This window comes from Tachysurus fulvidraco, chromosome 25 (assembly GCF_022655615.1).
Source record: "Tachysurus fulvidraco isolate hzauxx_2018 chromosome 25, HZAU_PFXX_2.0, whole genome shotgun sequence".
In the NCBI taxonomy this organism is placed as follows: Eukaryota; Metazoa; Chordata; class Actinopteri; order Siluriformes; family Bagridae; genus Tachysurus; species Tachysurus fulvidraco.
Genome location: NC_062542.1, coordinates 9,174,555 through 9,194,716, shown reverse-complemented (window position 1 = coordinate 9,194,716; position 20,162 = coordinate 9,174,555). Strand labels below are relative to the sequence as shown.

General features: G+C 36.8%; 1 protein-coding gene across 2 annotated transcripts; it reads left to right on the top strand.

The window, feature by feature from the left end:
• Positions 1 to 727: 727 nt before the first annotated feature.
• lztfl1 (leucine zipper transcription factor-like 1) lies at positions 728 to 19,791 on the top strand. 2 transcript variants are annotated; one of them, XM_027169946.2, is made up of 10 exons: positions 728 to 998; positions 1,961 to 2,085; positions 4,541 to 4,735; positions 6,041 to 6,098; positions 10,040 to 10,111; positions 10,252 to 10,317; positions 12,866 to 12,943; positions 13,223 to 13,417; positions 15,384 to 15,487; positions 19,152 to 19,791. In XM_027169946.2, exons 1-10 carry the CDS (start codon positions 996 to 998, stop codon positions 19,168 to 19,170), a joined length of 915 nt encoding a protein of 304 aa, XP_027025747.1. In that variant the 5' UTR covers positions 728 to 995; the 3' UTR covers positions 19,171 to 19,791. The 2 variants fall into 2 exon arrangements, with proteins under 2 accessions (XP_027025747.1, XP_027025756.1); XM_027169955.2 differs by having other exon boundaries at positions 731 to 998; positions 13,241 to 13,417.
• The last annotated feature ends 371 nt before the right edge of the window (positions 19,792 to 20,162 follow it).

The following is a 20,162-nucleotide window of genomic DNA, read 5'->3' as shown; positions in this document are numbered from 1 at the left end:
TAATGTTTTCTTCAGATTTATATGACCAAAACATGGTTGAACACATGTTCACACAATGTTCACATGGGCACATAATTTCTTTCTTGCATTTCTAATATAGACATTATTGCATATATCTTTCAAAATATTACTACAAGGGATAGTTTGTTGGGCTAGCAATGAAACAATTTGACTTGGGGTTACCTCAGTGATGAGTCTTTTGGTCTCAAGAGAATATTTCTTTATTTATGTATTTATTCTTAGTATGATAAAAGTAAACCCTGCTCATTACTTAGTTGACTAACATTGAGTATTACATTGTCATACCATAACTGATTAAAGACTTTTATACAGGTTCCTTTAATAAGCCATATAAAATACAGATGTGGTGAAAAATTGTGCTTATTGAATAATTTCTAAGCCAGCAGGGCCTGTTTATGGAAGTTAGCAAGTTTATTAAAAATATCACTTTTCAAGAAAGAATGAATGCCTCCTAAAGAATTAAATATAAAATTGGTGGAAATGTGCCATACACTACCTTTATCGATATAATCATTTATTCATTTAACCTTAAAATTATTAAGTTCTGTAAAATTTAAAACCTAAAGGCCCTTAATATATATTATTATTTATAATATCTCTTCGTAAATAGTGTTTTTTTTTCAGGGTTTAGTACTTTAGTACTAGTTTCCTGCGGCACGCTATATGAACCGGAAAAGAATTCTATTGGCCCTTTATCACTTCTTCGCGTACTTCTTCAGTGCTCTCTTCTACAGCTTTTGCTTCACTGTCCTCTGCCGTCTGTGTGGTAGTAGAGCAGTGACGCTATTCCGTTGCCAGTAGCAACTTAAATAGTCTGCTGAAGAAAGGCAAGATAGATAACGTAGCAAACTCGCATTTACTAATATACCAGACGAAAATAATTTACTAGAATTCACGGTTCAGCGCCTTATTGTTCCATATGCTATCACTCTGACGTATTTTCCTGCATAAAGTCGCATTTACGTCTTAGTGCCATGGTAAGTACCTAGCTTAGAAGTGCTAGGCTAATGATAGTTTACGGGCTAAAATAGAATAAACTGGTATGTTATCGTAGCAACTCCAGCAAACTATAAATCCTGTTCTGTAGTTAACTAATAAACATTACATCGTGTGTGATGGCATTCATTTTAGTACTTGTTTGGGTTGTTCATGGATTGGCTGCAAATGCCAGAATATGTTTTCCATGATTTTGAGTAGGCCTTTTCTCCTGGGCTCGCCGTTATTTCATCACTTTAGTATTTATTAAGCTGTCTGGTTTGTTTCTTAGTAACAAGTACAGTACACACACATGCAAGGAATCAGACTTAATAGAATATGTATATGGACAATGAAATTTAATCCATTTGGAAGACCAAATGCTGTAATGATTGATGTATCACACAAGTTAATTATTAGATTTAAAACATGGGTTTTAAAAAGAATTTTGACCACTTCATGCTTTGCACAATTCATTGTTTTATAGGTTTGATCTGGATTAAATTGATTTCTTTGCTTATCAGTCTAAACGCAAAAATCAATAATGACAAACAAGTTTTTTCAAATTTATTAGAAATCAAAAACTGAAAAAGTGCATAACAGCATTATCATAATGCCTTGTCTCATGATTAGTTTGTGTACTTACAGGGTGTCCCAATTGTAGGTGAAATGAACACTTTTTATAAAATGTATCTTTATTTACAAATATCAATCATGTGAAAGATGTTTGGCAAAACACACATGGAGTAGTTGCAACCAACTCTGTTTCTCTTTTCTCGTTCTTATAGATTACCTATATAATATAAACTAATACATGAAATATTTTGGAAAAAAGTGTTAATTTCCCTTGTGCATAGAGACATTTGGGACACCCCATAGATGGATGGAGTGCCTAATAAATTGGGTGCTCAGTGTAGGCATTTTCATTATTATGTACTAGTCTTTTTGTTTTCCAATATTGCAGGCTGATTTTGGGTTCAGTGAACATCACCAGAAAGAGGTCATAAACTATATGCGATTTGCTCGCTCCAAGAGGCTACAGCGACTCAAGACCATTGACTCATGTTTTCAGGAACTCAAAGACAGCAGGTGAGAGGCCACATCATATTACATAAACCAAGTTTATTATCTATCTATCTATCTATCTATCTATCTATCTATCTATCTATCTATCTATCTATCCATACACACTATATATATATATATATATATATAAATAAATAAATAAGGGTGTATATATGTGTGTGTGTGTGTATGTATGTAGAGAGAGAGAGTCTCCAATATGAAATATGTGAGGTGTATATATACTGTATGTATATATACACACACTGCTCAGAAAAATAAAGGGAACACTTAAGCAACACGTCCTAGATCTGAATGAATGAAAGTCTTATTAAATACTTTGTTCTTTATATAATTGAATGTGCTGACAACAAAATCACACAAAAATTATCAATGAAAATCAATGAAATCAAAATGAGGCTCAGTAGTGTGTGTGGCCTCCACGTGCCTGTATGACCTCCCTACAACGCCTGAGCATGCTCCTGATGAGATGGCGGATGGTCTCCTGAGGATCTCCTCCCAGACCTGGACTAAAGCATCCGCCAACTCTTGGACAGTCTGTGGTGCAACGTGGCATTGGTGGATGGAGCGAGACATGATGTCCCAGGTGTGTTAATTGGATTCAGGTCTGGGGAACGGGCGGGCCAGTCCATAGCATCAATGCCTTCGTCTTGCAGGAACTGCTGACACACACCAGCCACATGAGGTCTAGCATTGTCTTGCATTTGGAGGAACCCAGGGCCAACCGCACCGCCATATGGTCTCGCAAGGGGTCTGAGGATCTCATCTCGGTCCCTAATGGCAGTCAGGCTATGCGGCCCTCCAAAGAACTGCCACCATTACTTACCCACTGCCAAACCGGTCATGCTGTAGGATGTTGCAGGCAGCAGAACATTCTCCACGATGTCTCCAGACTCTGTCACATCTGTCACATGTGCTCAGTGTGAACCTGCTTTAAATTGATTGCAACCTGATTACAAGATTGTAGACACCTGTGATGCTTATTAGTGGACACAGCTTGAATTAACATGTCCCTTTGGTCACATTATTTTCAGTCTTTTCTAGGGGTACCATCATTTTTGTCTAGGCCTGTTCCATGAGTTTTATTTTTTTTAAATAATTCCGTCGAAGCATGGTTGAAAAGCAATGTCTGAATTTCATTGGTTAACATTCATAGAATTTTTATTTATTATTACTTTTGTCAGATTAAAGTTTTTTCTGTGACCATTGTGAGTTTTTCTTTCATTGACCGAAGGGTACCAACAATTTTGTCCACGTGTCATATATATATATGGGTAGTTGACAAATGACCAAGAAAAAGTACTTTTTTTGGAAAGCATAACTTTTTAAGAAAAAATACATATATTTGTGGAGTATGAAAACTGCAGTTTCAGAAAATAGTACTGGTCACTCATTGTGTCAATGACTTCACTTTTTTTTCACTTTTTCACTCAACAATACTGTAAACGTGTCCTATGGTGTAACATTTAAAAAGTACTAAGAAATTATATTAAATAACATAAAATAAATACTTGAGACAGAATTGTTCACATTATTAAAACATTATTTTCTTAAAGTGATATTTATTTTACATGAAAGTACTAATTAGAATCATTTTCACCATGAATAGATGAAGTTGACAAACTTTTCCCTACGAATGTCAATAAAACTTTTTTTTGTGTCACACCAAAGGACAAAAAAACTTAACAACTTCGGTGGTCTTAAAACATAGTTAAATATTTAAACAATTCTGCGAGAAATACTTACCATGTGCACTTCTCATGGCCTTCATAGGGGTCTTCAGTCACATGACCTTGAGTGGGGTCTTTCAATTAAATGTAGTTGTCCATGATAATGCCCGAATTAAAATTAGGTTTTTGCATAACACCAAAGGACATTTTTTTCTGTGACAAATTTTATGAAATTCATACACTTTTAGAAATGTATCTATATGAAAAGTGATGGCCAGTTAGTGAAATAGACACTTGCACAATTATGCCAGGAGTGTTCATTAAGAGTTTTAAACATTATTTTCTTTATTTATAAAATGTAATATTTATGAAATAATGTTGTCTACCGTCACACCATAGGACAATTTTGAGATTTGGCTCAAAGTTCTAAAAAAACTAACAATCACTTGGGTATTAAAACAACAAATTCATATAAAACAAGAAAATGTTTAACCATTTACAGTACTCTAAATTATGGAAATGTGAAATAAATTATGTTTTATCTTCTGTGACAGTGAAAATGCCATGTCACGTCAACTACCCGTATATATAGACACGTGGACAAAATTGTTGGTACCCTTCCATATATATATATATCTTCCTTATTTGTTTCATTCAGTCTCACTTTGTTCTTAATTTACTTTACTCACCCACTCTTTACATTTTTGCCCTCTGACATCACCTCTCCCATCCTCTCTTATTATCTCAAATGCCAATGATATCAATAAAATTCTCTCACCCGCTTCCTCTAGACTGGTTGAGGAGACATTCACGGTGGATGAAGTGTCGGATATGCTGGATGGGTTGCAGGTGGTGGTGCATGGAGAGGTGGAGATGGAGCTCATCAACACTGCCCACACCAATGTCTTACTCCTTCGCCAGCTCCTTTCCCAGGCTGAGAAATTCTACCTGAAACTGCAGACTGATATCTCAGAGCTGGAGAGCAGGTACATAATTGTTAATAACTTTGATAGAATGCTGATTCTGCACTTTGCAAAACTAAATATTGTGTATCATAAAGATATCTTTAAGTAACTTGTTATAGACTATATTCTTTTTTTTAGTTTTTTCCAATTTTTATTACTACTAGTATTAAAATACCCAAGTACAGTCACATTATATATATATATATATATATATATATATATATATATATATATATATATATATATATATATATATATATATATATATATATAATAACTTTTTTAATACTGAACATTTTCACATTTTAACACGTTACAACCACAAACAAAAATGTATTTTTTTTAGGATTTTATATGATAGACCAACACAAAGTGGCACATAATTGTGAAGTGGAAGGAAAATGATAAATGGTGTCCAAATATTTTTTACAAATAAATATCTGAAAAGTGTGACATGCATTTGTATTCAGCCCTACTGCGTCAATACTTTGTAGAACCACCTTTCGCTGCAATAACAGCTAAAAGTCTTTTGGGGTATGTCTCCACCAGCTTTGCACATCTAGAGAGTGAAATTTTTGTCCATTGTTCTTTGCAAAATAGCTCAGTCAGATTGGATGGAGAGCATCTGTGAACAGCGATTTTCAAGTCTCGCCACAGATTCTCAGTTGGATTTAGGTCTGAGTTTGACAGGACCAGTCTAACACATGAATATGATTTGATATATATATATATACACACACACACACGTATCACACTTATCTGGTTTACCTCCACCCCATCGAACACATTTGGAATGGAGATTGTGAGCCAGGTCTTCTTGTCCAACATCGGTACCTGGCCTCATAAATGTAATATTATATTGTACTTCCAGTATGTTAGTGAGAGTGATCACACCTTCTCCACATTCAAACCTGAGACCTTGTAACACTAACGAGTCACATGGCACCATGGAGAGAAAGTGGCTAATTGGGCCCTTTTTGGACACTTTCACTTCGGGGTGTACTCACTTTTGTGGCCAGCGGTTTAGACATTAATGGCTGTGTGTTGAGTTGTTTTGAAGGGACAGCTAATTTACACTGTTATACAAGCTGTACACTCACTACTTTACATTGTAGTGATGTGTCATTTCTTCAGTGTTGTCACATGAAAAGTTATAATAACATATTTACAAAAATGTTAGGTGTGTACTCACTTCTGTAAGACACTGTATGTATAGCTCTATATGCAATATGTACTTAATGTTTTAAAGTCAAATATCATTATTTAAACTCAGCTTTTATTTCTATTTTGACCCACCTGTAATCCCTCACATTTTGTCTCTCACAGAGAATTACTGGAACAAGTAGCAGCATTTGAGAAGACTGATTTCAAATCAAACATCAAGGTTAGTGTCTTTTAAGTTTATAGTTTCAAATAGCCTTCTCAGACTTCATATAGTTAGCAAGTTAACATGATACCTGTGACTTCTGGCATGGAGCTCAGTATGCATGATGATCGTACCACTCTCTTTTATGCTTGGTGCTGCTCACAAAGCAGGTTGTGTGCTCAATGGTGCAGGTGTAGAAGTATGTTTGTGGGCAGTCTGAATTCCTTCAAATGTCTGAGATGGTATAGACTCTGTTGGGCCTTCTTCACCCTGGTGACCTCACCTTGTAGCCACCCATAAACTGGGTATAGCAGTAAAATCCCCCATGAGCGCAGCATCCCGGTCATGTGTCTGGTGTAAAGTGAGCGTCTCATGTAGGTCTTACAAGGCAGTGTTCGTATCCACCTGAGGTGGAATATAAATGGCGCTAATAATGATTTGTTTGTAGGAACATGTGAGGGGTACAGTGCTAGTCCTTTTGCACCTACTACTGTTTACCATCACACCTTTCACATTTCATTGACTTTCCTGATGCTATTGTTCTGACCAAGCGGAAAAATTGGTCTGACCCCACTGGTTCAGCCATGACTTGGTGAAGCAGGGGAACTTGACCCTGGCTCTGAGATCCTCCAGCTTGGTCTCCAGAGACTGAATATTGGCTAGCATGCTGTCAAGCAGAGGCATTTCAGAAGAGGCATCGTTTCAGAATTTCTTGCTTATTTAGCCATTTATTGCCCCCATGGCAACTTTTTTGAGACCCGTAACAGGCCTCAGAATTGAAATTTATTGGATAAAAGTGTAAATTTCTCAGTTTAAACATTTGTTATCTACATTCTATTGTGAAAAAATATTGCCTCATTTGATTTGAAAGTCATTTAGTTTTCATTTTATTCATATTTAAATAACTTCCCAACTTTTTCTGAATTTGGGTTTGTAAGGAATTCTCATCTGTCGCATGGACAGGGTAACCCTCTTTCATCTGTCGCCTGGGCAGGATAACAACAGTGTTGTGCTAGTTACTAAAAAAATATTAACTAGTTACAGTTACTTCGTTCAAAATGCAACTCAATTACGTTATTGATTACTTACACCAAAAAGTAACATGTTACTGTTAAAAGTAACTTTTTAGTTACTTTTTTAAAGAACGTTCTTTAATGTTCCCATTAATGCCCTTTTATGCGTTATGGTTTATACAAACAGAAAGCCAGACATCCCAAGTATCCCGGATGTTCTGGGAGTCTCCCGCATATTGATAGCGGCTCCCTCATGCCCGCAAATTAGTTACAATCTCCCGGAATCTAGAGCGAGTGAGCAAGAGTGCGCATGCGCGACAGAGACAAGTATTCAAGTATGTGATGTTTGATGTGCTCCAAACCATGTAGCGCGCGCACGGTAAAGAGGGAGGGGGCCAATCCTGATTGGCCTGTTTCGGTAAGTCAACCAATCAATTGTCAGTGTGGGCGGGCTATAGCCCATGTGTTTCGGAATTATTGCCGCACATACTTGAATAAACAGAAACACACACTTTGTGTTTACAATGGTTGGCATCCACCAATCCTACAATGCGTCGCTGCTGTAAACAGGTTAGGCTGTAGGCTACACTTCAGCCAAAATTAATTCATTAAAAAAATTAATGGTAACGCATCATATAGTAATGGTAACGGAGTTACTTTATTAAAAAAAGTTAGAGTATTAGTTACTGTCAAAAGTAACGGTGTTACAGTAACCAACACTGGATAAAAAATTCAGACTCTCCTTCCTCTGCTGCATTTCTGTTCTACACAAGGCCGTGGGGAAGTCTCAATGAAACACACACGCGTCAATCTTTCAAAGAGAAGTTTCAAAGTTTATTAGGAAAAGTAGGAATATATAGTCGTACAAGAAGAAGGATGGTGTAATGTGTGTGTAGAGCTTAATGCTAGTGTCCACAAAAGCAGCTTTGGCCGTTATCTCAATGTAGGAACCTTCCAGCCAAAGTATCATGTTTCTTACAACTGCTTTCGGTGTTGCAAGTGCGATACGTGCCAAGCAATGGGTCCCACTATGGTGGGGAGGGGGCATCTGGGTGTATGTGTAAGATAGAGAAGGAATGTTTGTGTGGGTGTGGGGGAGAGAGTGTGTGTGTGAGAGAGAAAGAACAATGTGCTCTGTACAGAAAGTCTCCAACATTACCAGAAAAGATTGTTTTATACAATTATTTTCACAGGCTTGTAGTTTGCTTTAATAAAATTAAAGAAAAAAGGGAATTCGTGAGCTCACGTCAAGTCAAGAAACTTTTGTCATTTCAACCATATATAGCTGGTGAAGAGTCTGTGTGCGGGGTGTGTGGGGTCATCCACAATGCTGTTGGCTTTGCAGATGCAGCATGTGGCGTAAATGTTCAGGATAGATGGAACAGATACTCCAGTGATCATCTTAGCTGTCCTCACTATCTGCTGAAATGTCTTGTGATTTGAGATGGTGCAATATCCATACCAGACAGTGTTGCAGCTGCTCAGGATGCTCTCAATGGTCCCTCTGTAAAACATAGTCAGGTTGGGGGGGGGGGGGGCCTTTCCTCAGCTTTTGTAAGAAGTAGAGATGCTGCTGGGCTTTCTTGATAATGGAGCTGGTGTTGAGTGAACAGGTGAAGTTCTCCGCTAGATGAACACCAGGAAATTTGGTGCTATTGATTGGTCTCTCTCCACTGAACATCGACAAATCCTTTGTAGAAATCATGTGAAGAGCTCTGTGCTCTTCTAAAGTCTTCTAAAGTCAAAATACATCTCTTTTGTTTTATCAACATTCAGTTGTTGGCTCTACACCTGCAAGTTAGCTGTTTCACATTTTCTGTGTATACTTACTCTTTGTTCTTGCTGATGAGACCCACCACGGTCATGTCATCTGCGAACTTGAATGATATAGTTCTAACTGTGCATTACTACACAATCGTGAGTCAGCAAGGTGAACAGCAGTGGGCTGAGCACACAGCCCTGTAATGGTGCGGGAGATGCTGTTCTCGATCCTGACTGACTGTTTTCCCAGTCAGGAAGTCCAGGATCCAGTTGCAGAGTTAGGCGTTCAGTCCTAGCAGGCTCAGCTTCTCTTCAACAGAAGTCTATGAACAGCATTCGTATGTAAGGGTCTTTATTGTCCTGGTGGGTGAGGGCTAAATGAAGGGCCGTGGCAATGGCATCGTCCGTAAAGTGGTTTGGACAATATGCAAACTGCAGGCGGTCCAGAGAGGGCGGTAACTGGGTCTTGATGTGCCTCATGACGAACTTCTCAAAGCATTTCATTGCAATGGGTCTAAGTGGAATGATGATTATTGAGGCAGGACACTGTAGACTTCTTTGTCACAGGGACGATAGAGGTTGTCTTGAGGCACATAGGAACAACATCGCTGCTCAGGGAAATGTTGAAGATGTCAGTGAAGACATCTACTAGCTGATCTACACATTCCCTGTGCACCCTGCCAGGAATGTTGTCTGGTCCTTCCGTGCTCAGTCAATGAATTCAAAGCAATTCTAAAGAGCAGAGCTGGCTCCTGCTGGCCAGGTTTTCACCTGATATAGAACTTGTTTATAGAATCTAACGAGTGTTCTGTATGCTGGAATTAGCATAACAGAGATAGCCCAATATTCACAGTTCCACCATATAAAATATGTGGTGATGGAATGATCGATTAGATCATATACAGTACTTTTGTATTAACAATTCATGATTTTATAACATTTAGTAATTAACCGAATTATTGTCATTAAGCTTCCATTTATCTTTGAAATGAAAGTTAAATAAGTAATGAAGTGACTAATGAAGGTCATAATGACATGACAATGAGGTGCACAAAATATTTCATATGAACAATACAATTATCTCCCAATTTTAAGCAAGACAATTAGTAGAATGTGCTTCTAGATAGACTAGGCACATACTTAAACTATACATACACAATATTTCATTCGGGTGTTCTTTTTAAGGTAAATCAAGAAACTGGCAAACTCAAGTTAACCCCATTAAATGAGGGAGGAGTGTCAGCACTGCTCAACAAGGTAAAGTGATTTTCCTCCCCTTAATACAACAAGAATCTTATATTTAATTTAACACTCATGTTTATTAAATTGCTTCTGTATGCTGTTGAAATTCATATTTGATTGTCTGTGTTGATTATGGTTCCTGGTTTGTTTACCAGGAAATCTCCAGACTACAAGAGGAGAATGATAAACTGAAAGCTAGGCTCAGAACATTGGAATGTCAGGTAATTTAAATTTAAATTTAAAGATGCTTTGGGAAATGTTTTGCTGAGATACTGTGGGGCCTGGAATTCATGTGGATGTTACTTTGACAAGTCCACCAACCTAAGCATTGTTGCAGAACAAGAACAAGCAGTGGCAATAACCTAGTTAAAAAAGTGTTCTGACCTTTTTTTATGACTGGTGGTGTGGCTATGTTCATTTTGAACATAGCCACACCACCAGTCATAAAAAAAAGTGGGGCAACATAGTGAAGCAACATAGTGAGATCATCAAGAATATGATGTCCCTACAAAATTTATGAAAGGGCATAACATGGACTTACCAGGCATGATTAAAGGAGCTGTAGTAATATCTGAAAATAATTGATTATTCTGTTTGTGGCAGCATTCTCTCATATTTTTTCCCGTCTTTCACTTATAAAAACATACAAGTAAGTAATTCACTCAGACGTGTGGCAAAATGAGTTATCCGATTAGACAAGTTTAAAAAGAATAACAATTTTGTAAATCCAAAAGATATGTTTGGTGCAAAAAAAGTAAACCATACCCATAGTGCAAGACGGTCTAGAAGCATCATGCTTTTATCAAGGTGGATAAATCATGAATAACTATATAAGTTAATTTTAATGCATAGCCTTCAGGTGTCTGCTAGTAAGATAAAAATAAAAAGGAATTCAACTTGAACATGAATATTAGCATGCATACAATTGATCCTTTTATTAAGTTAATGCTTATATTATGATGTAGTTATTGTTATATATGTATACATGTGTAACTGTTATTTTTGGAGAAAGGAAAATACTGAAAAGGAAGTTTGTCATTTCAACCATACATAGCTGACACAGTACACAGTGAAATGAAACATTTCTCAAGGACCATGGTGCAAAAACAAATGACATAAAGCTACATTATGATTTTAATTATTTATTAAATTATTTATTTATAATTATTTATTTATGTGGCTAGGACATAAGTCCTAGCCACATAAAGTGCAACATGTGCAAACTAGTGCACACTAGTGCAAACAGACAATACAAAAGAATACAAGACAAATACACAAAGATATGTAAGGATTATAGAATCCCTGAAACATGGTGGTAGTATCGTGCTTTCGGTCTATATTGCTGTATTTGGTTCAGAACAGCTTACCATCATGGTGTAGCGATTTTGGCTCGCGAAGCAAGGTAAATATTTATGAGTAATTATAACGTGTTATAGTGACTCTAAATATTTTAACCTAAGTTGAAATTAACGGTAATGGAATTAACTTATTTGGTCTGTTCGTCCGGCGAACAGTCCGTGTAACCTTTATTAATTCTATGAAGGCGGTATCTTCCCGGCCGAGAAAGATTCACTTCCCTTTTACTTTATACCGTAATGTAAATTAAATTAACTTAATAGAGCATGTAGTTCAGACCAGATGTTGCAGGTACCTTAAGTTTTGTGAGTGATACACAGAGACAATCACTTGTGGCACAAAACTATGGCACTTAATGAATGAGACAAACACAACATAAAAGTAACTACACAAACAAACAAAAGAAATAGGGAAAACGAAGACGAAAATAAAATAACACAAAAGAAATTTAAACTGGGGAAAGGGAGGAAGAGACTGGAAAGAAGAAATTAGAGAAAGGAAGGAAAGGAATGGTAAGCTTAAACTTCAAAATTAAGTACACCCTAACTGGGAAATAGTCACCGGAAACTTAAATTCACCTTAAGACTCAATACAAGGTTCATACTTAAAATACGCATCTAAACTGGTTGGTAAAGGAAACGGTTACTTGCATTGTCTTACTACACAAGAGTCCGGATGCAACAGAGAAAACTCTGAAGAGTCAGTTAGGGCGGGGTCAGACGTTCTTCCAAGTTCTCCTGAAGATCAGAGCAGTTGTCGTTCTTGGAAGTGAAGCTTGCTGGAACTTCTTTGAAGGAAGATGGCGTCGTCTCCAAGCTGTTCCGAAAGTCTGACAACGGATTAGTGGTGTTTGTGACAATTTAACGGTCGCGAACTCCACCTATCTTTGGGGAGATGGCCAATACTTCGGCCTGAGATTTCGGAGGGAAAAACTCCCTTTGTTTCAGGTGTCTGTGGGCGTGGTTTAGCTATCAAACTTTTAGATGACTTTGAAGTTTTATCCAGGGTGTATTAAGACAGTATGGCGCCTTTCGTGCTCAAATAAATTACACCATTGTTTGAAAAATGAGTAACCAATAATTTTGTGGTCATTTGGATACTAAACATGAAAGGGAATGACGGTATAAAGGCAGTGGAACATTACATACACAGATCAGTAATCAAAGTGTAACTGATGTTAATACAGTGTTGTGTTCTGACACATGCATAAAATACGCCCCTGAGTAGCTGAAGTAGAGGTGTAAACCTTCATACAGTAAAGTTCCCCTGATATGCACATTACATTTTCTGGAATTAGATTGATCATTTAAGGAATGAGATTGTATATATCGGTCAAAGGTGTTTGAGCTCAAAATTATTTATAATTTAATATTTTACATAAAATTGTGTTTAACTGCCTCTGCTGTTTTGTAGGCCATGAGTGCCCTAGATGAGAAATGTGAGGCTGAGAGGACTCTAAATGATCTTCAGAAAATTCATGGAGATCAGCAGGTATGTCTATACCGAACCTAAGATCTGTTTCCCTTCCCTTTGTATCTTTGCTTCTTAGAGTAAACAATTGTAATTAGGTGAGATAGTTAGGGTTTTACTGGAATGTTTGAATTAATCTGCAGTGTGGACCTATCCAAATTATCTGTTTTCGCATTTTTTTTATTGCCCTGTTTCTGTATTTTGGTTTGCTAAAGCTTTACAGACATCTCATCAAATACAGATTTTGGCAGACAAAAATTAGACTGCCAAAATTAATAAAACTGAACTAATTTTATGAAGGCTTATTCTGGTTGTCAGCACACCATGCATGCTCAGGAGATCTCTAAACTGGAGGGCACTGTGGCAGCCATGCAGATCAATTTTGAGAAGACACTCAGTGCTAGTTCTGCATCACAGAAGGAGCTACAGGACAGCCTGGTGTCAGCGAAACATGAGCTGCTCCGTGTTCAAGATCAGCTCACCCTCGCTGAGAAGGTATGCTGAACACTTCTTAGGTTTAATGCACATGCCTAATGGTTAGAGAGTCTGACATGTAACCCGAAGGTTGTGGGTTCGAGTCTTGGACCGGCCACGACTGAGGTGTCCTTGAGCAAGGCGCCGAACTCCCCAAACTGCTCCCCGGGCGCCGCAGCAAAAATGCCTGCCACTGCTCTGGGTGTGTGTTCACGGTGTGTGTGTGTGTGTTCACTGCTGTGTGTGTGCACATTGGATGGGTTAAACGCAGAGAAGTTTTTTTTAGTCTTTTGGTGAAATTATAATAATTACAATAATAAACTTTTCTTCTGCACATTGGTCATTCAGTGAAAACTTCAGGCATATAAAATGAAACCATATAAATATATTTAAATCACTCACAATAACATTACAATACAATGAATATTGTTCAATATCATAATTTATGAAAGTTCTTACACACTGAAATTATAATTTAATATAGTTCTGTATAACTGTAAAACTAAAAACCAAAATGTTTTTCAAGTCCCTTTTTTAATGATGTCTTTTGTGATATTCCGTAGCTTTCCTAATAAAGTAATTATTTTTGCATTAATTTCTACCCTGTCTTGTAATAAAAAAGATTATTTTGTTACAAAGACTATTTAATAGCAGCGAATATAATCAACAACATTTTAAGATTCATAGTTTTATCATGTCCTGTTTTTTGCTTTTAAAAAAACACAACTTTTTTCCTAAGCTTCTGATTTCCCAATGGACTCTACATTCATGCATCAAAGAGAGTACATCTCTACTATAATAATCAATTAACATTGTGCACCTGTAATTCTCATAAATTGTATACCTTTGGGCATAAAAAGAAACCACCCTTCACTAATCACTGTCATCATCATGTGTTTTTGCATGTTGAGAAACATGAACACAGGTCATGTCCACTACTCAAAATGAGTAAATTCACCTAAAAATAATTTTGGTATAAGGTTTCATTTTGTGGACTGTCTAGACTACTGTTTTTAACATGATCATATTCCTTCATTTCATTTTATTTTGAGTTTGCATAGGTTACAGCAGGGTCATTTTCATAGACATTTTGAACACATTCTGTTCCATTCATCACATACATATTTAAACAAATTTTAAGACTACCATGGAATTTGACAAATTACTAGGGGGTGTATTATTAGGGGTGCCCACTCCCCAGTAGCATAAAAGAACCAGAAACCGGGCAGGAAAATCACTACTGACCCTCCATTCCATGGAGACAACCTCTTTCAGCTCCTTCTTTCTGGCAGGCGCTACAGATATGTGCTTACCAAAACTGCCAGACACAGGAACAGTTTCTTTCCCCAGGCAATCACCCTGATTAACAACTCACCATAAGTATATTCCCTGCTTCATATCTATAAGTACTGCTTTATCAGAACTGTCAGTCATCACATCATCCGTATATGTTACACACACTACTGCTGCTGCATATTGTACAAAAGCATAATATTGCACAATACTTTTATTTGCACTACCATGCACTCTCAAACTTTATGTACATAACTGATCAGTCATATATTCTGTATTCTTATTTAATACTCGCACTGTCTATATTGTCTCACATCATCTGTATTGACTTGTGTTGTACAGCCCAAGCTAAATGTATAGTATAGTGTTATTTATGTATATAGAGTCACAAACAGATGGAACCAAACTCCTTGTATGTAAACACACTTGGCACCACTAAACCTGATTCTGAGATATATATATATATATATATATATATATATATATATATATATATATATATATATATATATATATATATATATAACTATATATATATAACTATATATATATAACTATGTAAAAGTTTACAAAATGTAAAAGTTATTGATCTTCTTAATAATTAAGATTTTAAATAATCATCGTTTTTAATTGTATTACATTTTGACATAAAACTATGGTTTTGTTAAAATGCCTTTTCTGTGTGTTTATATAGGAACTAGATAAGAAGTTTCAACAAACAGCTGCGTATCAGAACATGAAAGAGATTCTTAATAAGAAGAATGACCAGATTAAGGATCTCAGGAAAAGACTACAAAGGTCAGGCCTATTTTAATATATTAAATATATCTAAACAATCAGTTTGCCTATGTAAACAGTTCTCTTTTAAATATTGGAACAGCAAGGCCAATGCAGGAGATGAGGGTGGTGAGAAAAAGATTGCAAAAAAATTGGCAAGTCTAATATTTTGTCTGATTTTTTAAATTTTTTTATTGAGTTCACTTTGTCTGCTTTTGGGACTCTGATGATGTCTTTGGGTCATATTTATGCAGAAATATAGAATTTTCTAAAGGATTCACAATCTTTCAAGCGACACTATATATTACATGCTGTATGGTAATGGCATACAGTGCCTTGCAAAAGTATTCATACCCACTGAACTTTTCCACATTTTGACCAGTTACAACCACAAAGAAAAATGTATTTTATTGGGATTTTATGAAATAGCCCAAAGAAAGTGGCACATAATTGTGAAGTGGAATAAAAATTATAATTGGTGTCCAATTTTTTTTTTTTTTTTTTACAAATAAATATCTGAAAAGTGTGGTGTGCATTTGTATTCATCCCCCTTTACTCTGATACTCCTAACTAAAATCCAGTAAAACCAACTGCCTTCAGAAGTCACCTACTTAGTAAATAGAGTGCACCTGTGTGTAATTTAATATCAGTATAAATACAGCTGTTCTGTGAAGCCCTCAGAAGTGTGTTAGATTACATTAGTGAACAAACAGCATAATGAAGACCAAAGAACACACCAGACAGGTCAGATATAAAGTTGTGGAGAAGTTTAAAGCAGGGTTAGGTTATAAATTAATATCCCAAGCCTTGAACATCTCAAAGAGCAATGTACAACCCATCATCTGAAAATGGAAAGAGTATGACACAACAAGCCTACCAAGACATGACCGTCCACCTAAACTGTCAGGCCGTGCAAGGAGAGCATTAATCAGAGAAGCAGCCAAGAGGCCCATGGTAACTCTGGAGGAGCTGCAGAGATCCACAGCTCAGGTGTAGTATGTGGAGTGCACAACAACTATTAGTCGTGCACTCCACAAATCTGGTCTTTATGGAAGAGTGGCAAGAAGAGAGCCATTGTTGAAAGAAAGCCATAAGAAATCCTGTTTGCAGTTTGTGACGGGCCATGTGGGGGGGACAGCAAGCATGTCGAAGAAGGTGCTCTGGTCAGATGAGACCAAAATTGAACCTTTTGTCCAAAATTCAAAACGTAATGTTTGGTGGAAACCTAACACTGCACATCACCATCCCCACCGTGAAACATGGTGGTGGCAGCATCATGTTGTGGGGATACTTTTCTTCAGCAGGGACAGGGAAGCTGGTCAGAATTGATGGGAAGATGGATGGACTCCTATACAGGGCAATCTTAGATAAAAAGCTGTTAGAGTCTGCAAAAGATTTGAGACTGGGGAGAAGGTTCACCTTGCAGCAAGACAATGACCCTAAACATACACCCAGAGCTACAATGGAGTGGTTTAGATCAAAGCATATTCATGTGTTAGGCTGGCCCTGTCAATGTCAGATCTAAATCCAATTGAGAATCTGTGGCGAGATTTGAAAATCGCTGTTCACAGACACTCTCCATCTAATCTGACTGAGCTTGAGCTATTTTGCAAAGAAGAATGGGCAAAAAATTCACTCTCTAGATGTGCAAAGCTGGTAGAGCTTACCCCAAAAGACTTGCAGCTGTAATTGCAGTGAAAGTACAATGTATTGACTCGGTGGGGCTAAATACAAATGCACGCCACACTTTTCAGATATTTATTTGTAAAAAAAAATCTGGACACAACATGTGCCACTTTGTGTTGGTCTATCACATAAAATCCTAATAAAATACATTTTTGCTTATGGTTGTAACATGTCAAAATGTTAAAAGGTTCAGTGGGTAATGACTGTCAGATGCAATGGCTGGAGAAAACTAAGATTAGCAAAGTACAAGAAATCACAACTCAACGCAGATCTCACCTCTTACAATATGCTTCTGTCCAAATTCCCCTTGGATATGACTTCTGCCAAGACTTCTACAAGAAAAAGCTTGAAGTTTCTGCACAAGCTCCTCGTAAGCTCCATAACGTTTTCTCTTCACATGGCTCCACCTGTTTCATCTGATTGCTGAAGACTTTGCTTAATTTTACAATAAGAAGATTGAGAGAACCTGCCAGACCTTCATTGCACAGGCAGGTTTTCCCTACTCCTTTGTCACATTTTCCAACCATAGCAGTAGAAGAGATTCTAGTCACATTTTGCAGTACAGTCCTGCAATCATACCACCTACTCACTTAATCCAATCCCTTCCACTATGCTTCTGACCATCTCACAAGGCCTCCTGCCCTTCATCACCACAAGCACGAATGGATCCATAGCATCAGGTCATGTGCCAACTACTAACAGGATAAGCAAGGTCATTCCCATCCTAAATAAACCTGTTCTTGATCCATCAGGCATCAGGCCTAATTGTTTATAATCAACTGTCTGCCTAGCTCTCTCTTGTCCACCCTCAGGTGTCTTAGAATTTGTTGAGCAGCATGGGAATGGTTTGCTTCCTACCTGTAAGGTCGCTTATATCAGGTAACATGGAGGGGTTCGAAATTTGCTCCATGCAGGCATACATCAAGATTCTTTTCTGTTCTGGCACTGTGATGGAATGAACTTTCCTTAAATGCCAAAATAGCTGAGACACTGGCTCAGTCATCTTGAAAGGATGGGTGAAGGACACTTGACAGCCATGCATCAGCTATGCCAAGTGGGCCTCGCAATGGGTTTGAATCACCCTATGAAGCACTGGAGGACAGATCACTGGCAACATGGACAAGTCAGGATCGATCTCAAGACCCATGTGTTTCTCTGCATTGATGATGCTTGTGATGTTTTATGATGACCAGGGATGTTTTATTTACGTTGCTGATACACGAACACATCTACCTAATATCCAAAATCCTCAACTTTTTCTGGATTTTGTCTGCCTGTGTGTGCCTGCTTAATAAATCTGGTTATTGATTCTACTAGACAGTTGCCTGGTTGGTTACACTGTTTTATTACTATTATTGTGCAGGGGTGTGAAATGTTTGCCCAGCAACCCCCAGGAGCAGCTAAACAGTGGTTTACACATGGTTTACACACTGTAAGCCAACAATGCCCTTACTAATCTTAGAAAAAGCTTGTGGCGTTAAAAGAATTCATTTATACTGATTAAAATTTTTATCTAAATCAATTTCTGTTCTACAAGTGGGATGAAACACTAGTTTATAAATAAGGAGAGTTAACAGACCTGGAATATATATCAGGGAATGAAAGCTGAAAGAAATACTGATCTACTGTGTCTTGTTTTGATCTCAACAAGGGGATTGTATATATAGGAAATAGAAATGCATTATTGTCAATACTGTTATTGGTATGTAATATGCCTAGTGAACAATCTCACACTAATAAAACACAATTATAGTTATCTGGACAATATTCATGATAAAAAAAAAGCTAAAAGTAAGACATTTTAAAAGATTATAAAAGTTAATTTAACAAGTTAGCTTGCTAATATGTTACTATGGTACTGCTATCCATTTACCTGTGCAACTTTGTATCACTTGCATTGCATTTCATATTTACTGTTGTAATAAGGAAAACTACAAACTGTGATTTCAGATGTCAGTTTTTATCAGATATACCATATTCCTTTATGCTTTTTCCACAGATACGAGTCTGATGAGTGATGTCATGGACCATAAAAATTGGTTTGTGTGAAGGGGCTTTACAGGCAAAAGCAGCTGAAAAGTTTTGGCCACAACATACTAAACATGGAACTGGACCAAAGAATGAAAGAAAAGAAGGGAAAAAGGGAAGTTTTTTAATAATAAATTGACTGAGGTTCCCAAGTTTCTCTAATCGGATCTTCCTATATGAATAAAACTATTGCTGTGCTTAGGGATGTGTGTTGAATCTGAGCTTTTTTTTTTTTGCTTAAGATTATTGAATATGCACAGTATATAATCTAAAGTGCACTGTGTTTTCATGTTTTCCACTTAAAACTCATAATTTATTGTCTCTATAATTCATCTTATGTGCCCATTGCAGCACTTTCTCATATTTAAAGTTTCGTTGCTATTGCCTTAGAAATAATGATAAATGTTCAATGACAATGGGCTCTGAAATCTTAGATCATAGCACCACTTTTTTTTGTGCTTTCTGTATCTTAGTATAAGTTTTGTATAAACTTACAAAAACTGTACCATACCATTTGTAGTGTACCGCAAAACAGCATGTGTCTATCATTTTTGCCTTCTGTTGGTTTAGATGTCTTATGAACTGTATCTTCAATTAAACTTTTTGTTGTAGCTCAGTGGTATTTTTTCACACCACATTAACCACTTGTAAAGATTTTTGTAAAAAGTCCATTTAGAAACTATGCCAGACTGTAGTTATTAAAAGTATGAAAATGTACGGAGCAGTAGGTTAAACCATTTGACTATGCTTGTACTGAAAAAAATTAGCTGGTTTAGCTAGTAAAAATTTTATGGTTTAAATCACTAAGTGATTTCTCACTGGAACAAATTTTCAAAAAAAATTAAAATTCTGTTAAATTCCTTGTTTTCTTCCATATGATCTAGCACTGCATTGCTTTCAGAGTCTATTGGGCAGTTTTTGTCTTAAATGCACATCCAACAGAAACAGTGTGTTTTCTGCTTCATTTTTTACTAATAAAATT

What these genes read in the sequence shown, in the direction of transcription:
- lztfl1 (XM_027169946.2), top strand. An exon ending in CAGGAACTCAAAGACAGCAG is followed by an intron (nt 2,086 to 4,540) that starts GTGAGAGGCCAC and finishes CGCTTCCTCTAG; the next exon opens with ACTGGTTGAGGAGACATTCA. An exon ending in ATCTCAGAGCTGGAGAGCAG is followed by an intron (nt 4,736 to 6,040) that starts GTACATAATTGT and finishes TGTCTCTCACAG; the next exon opens with AGAATTACTGGAACAAGTAG.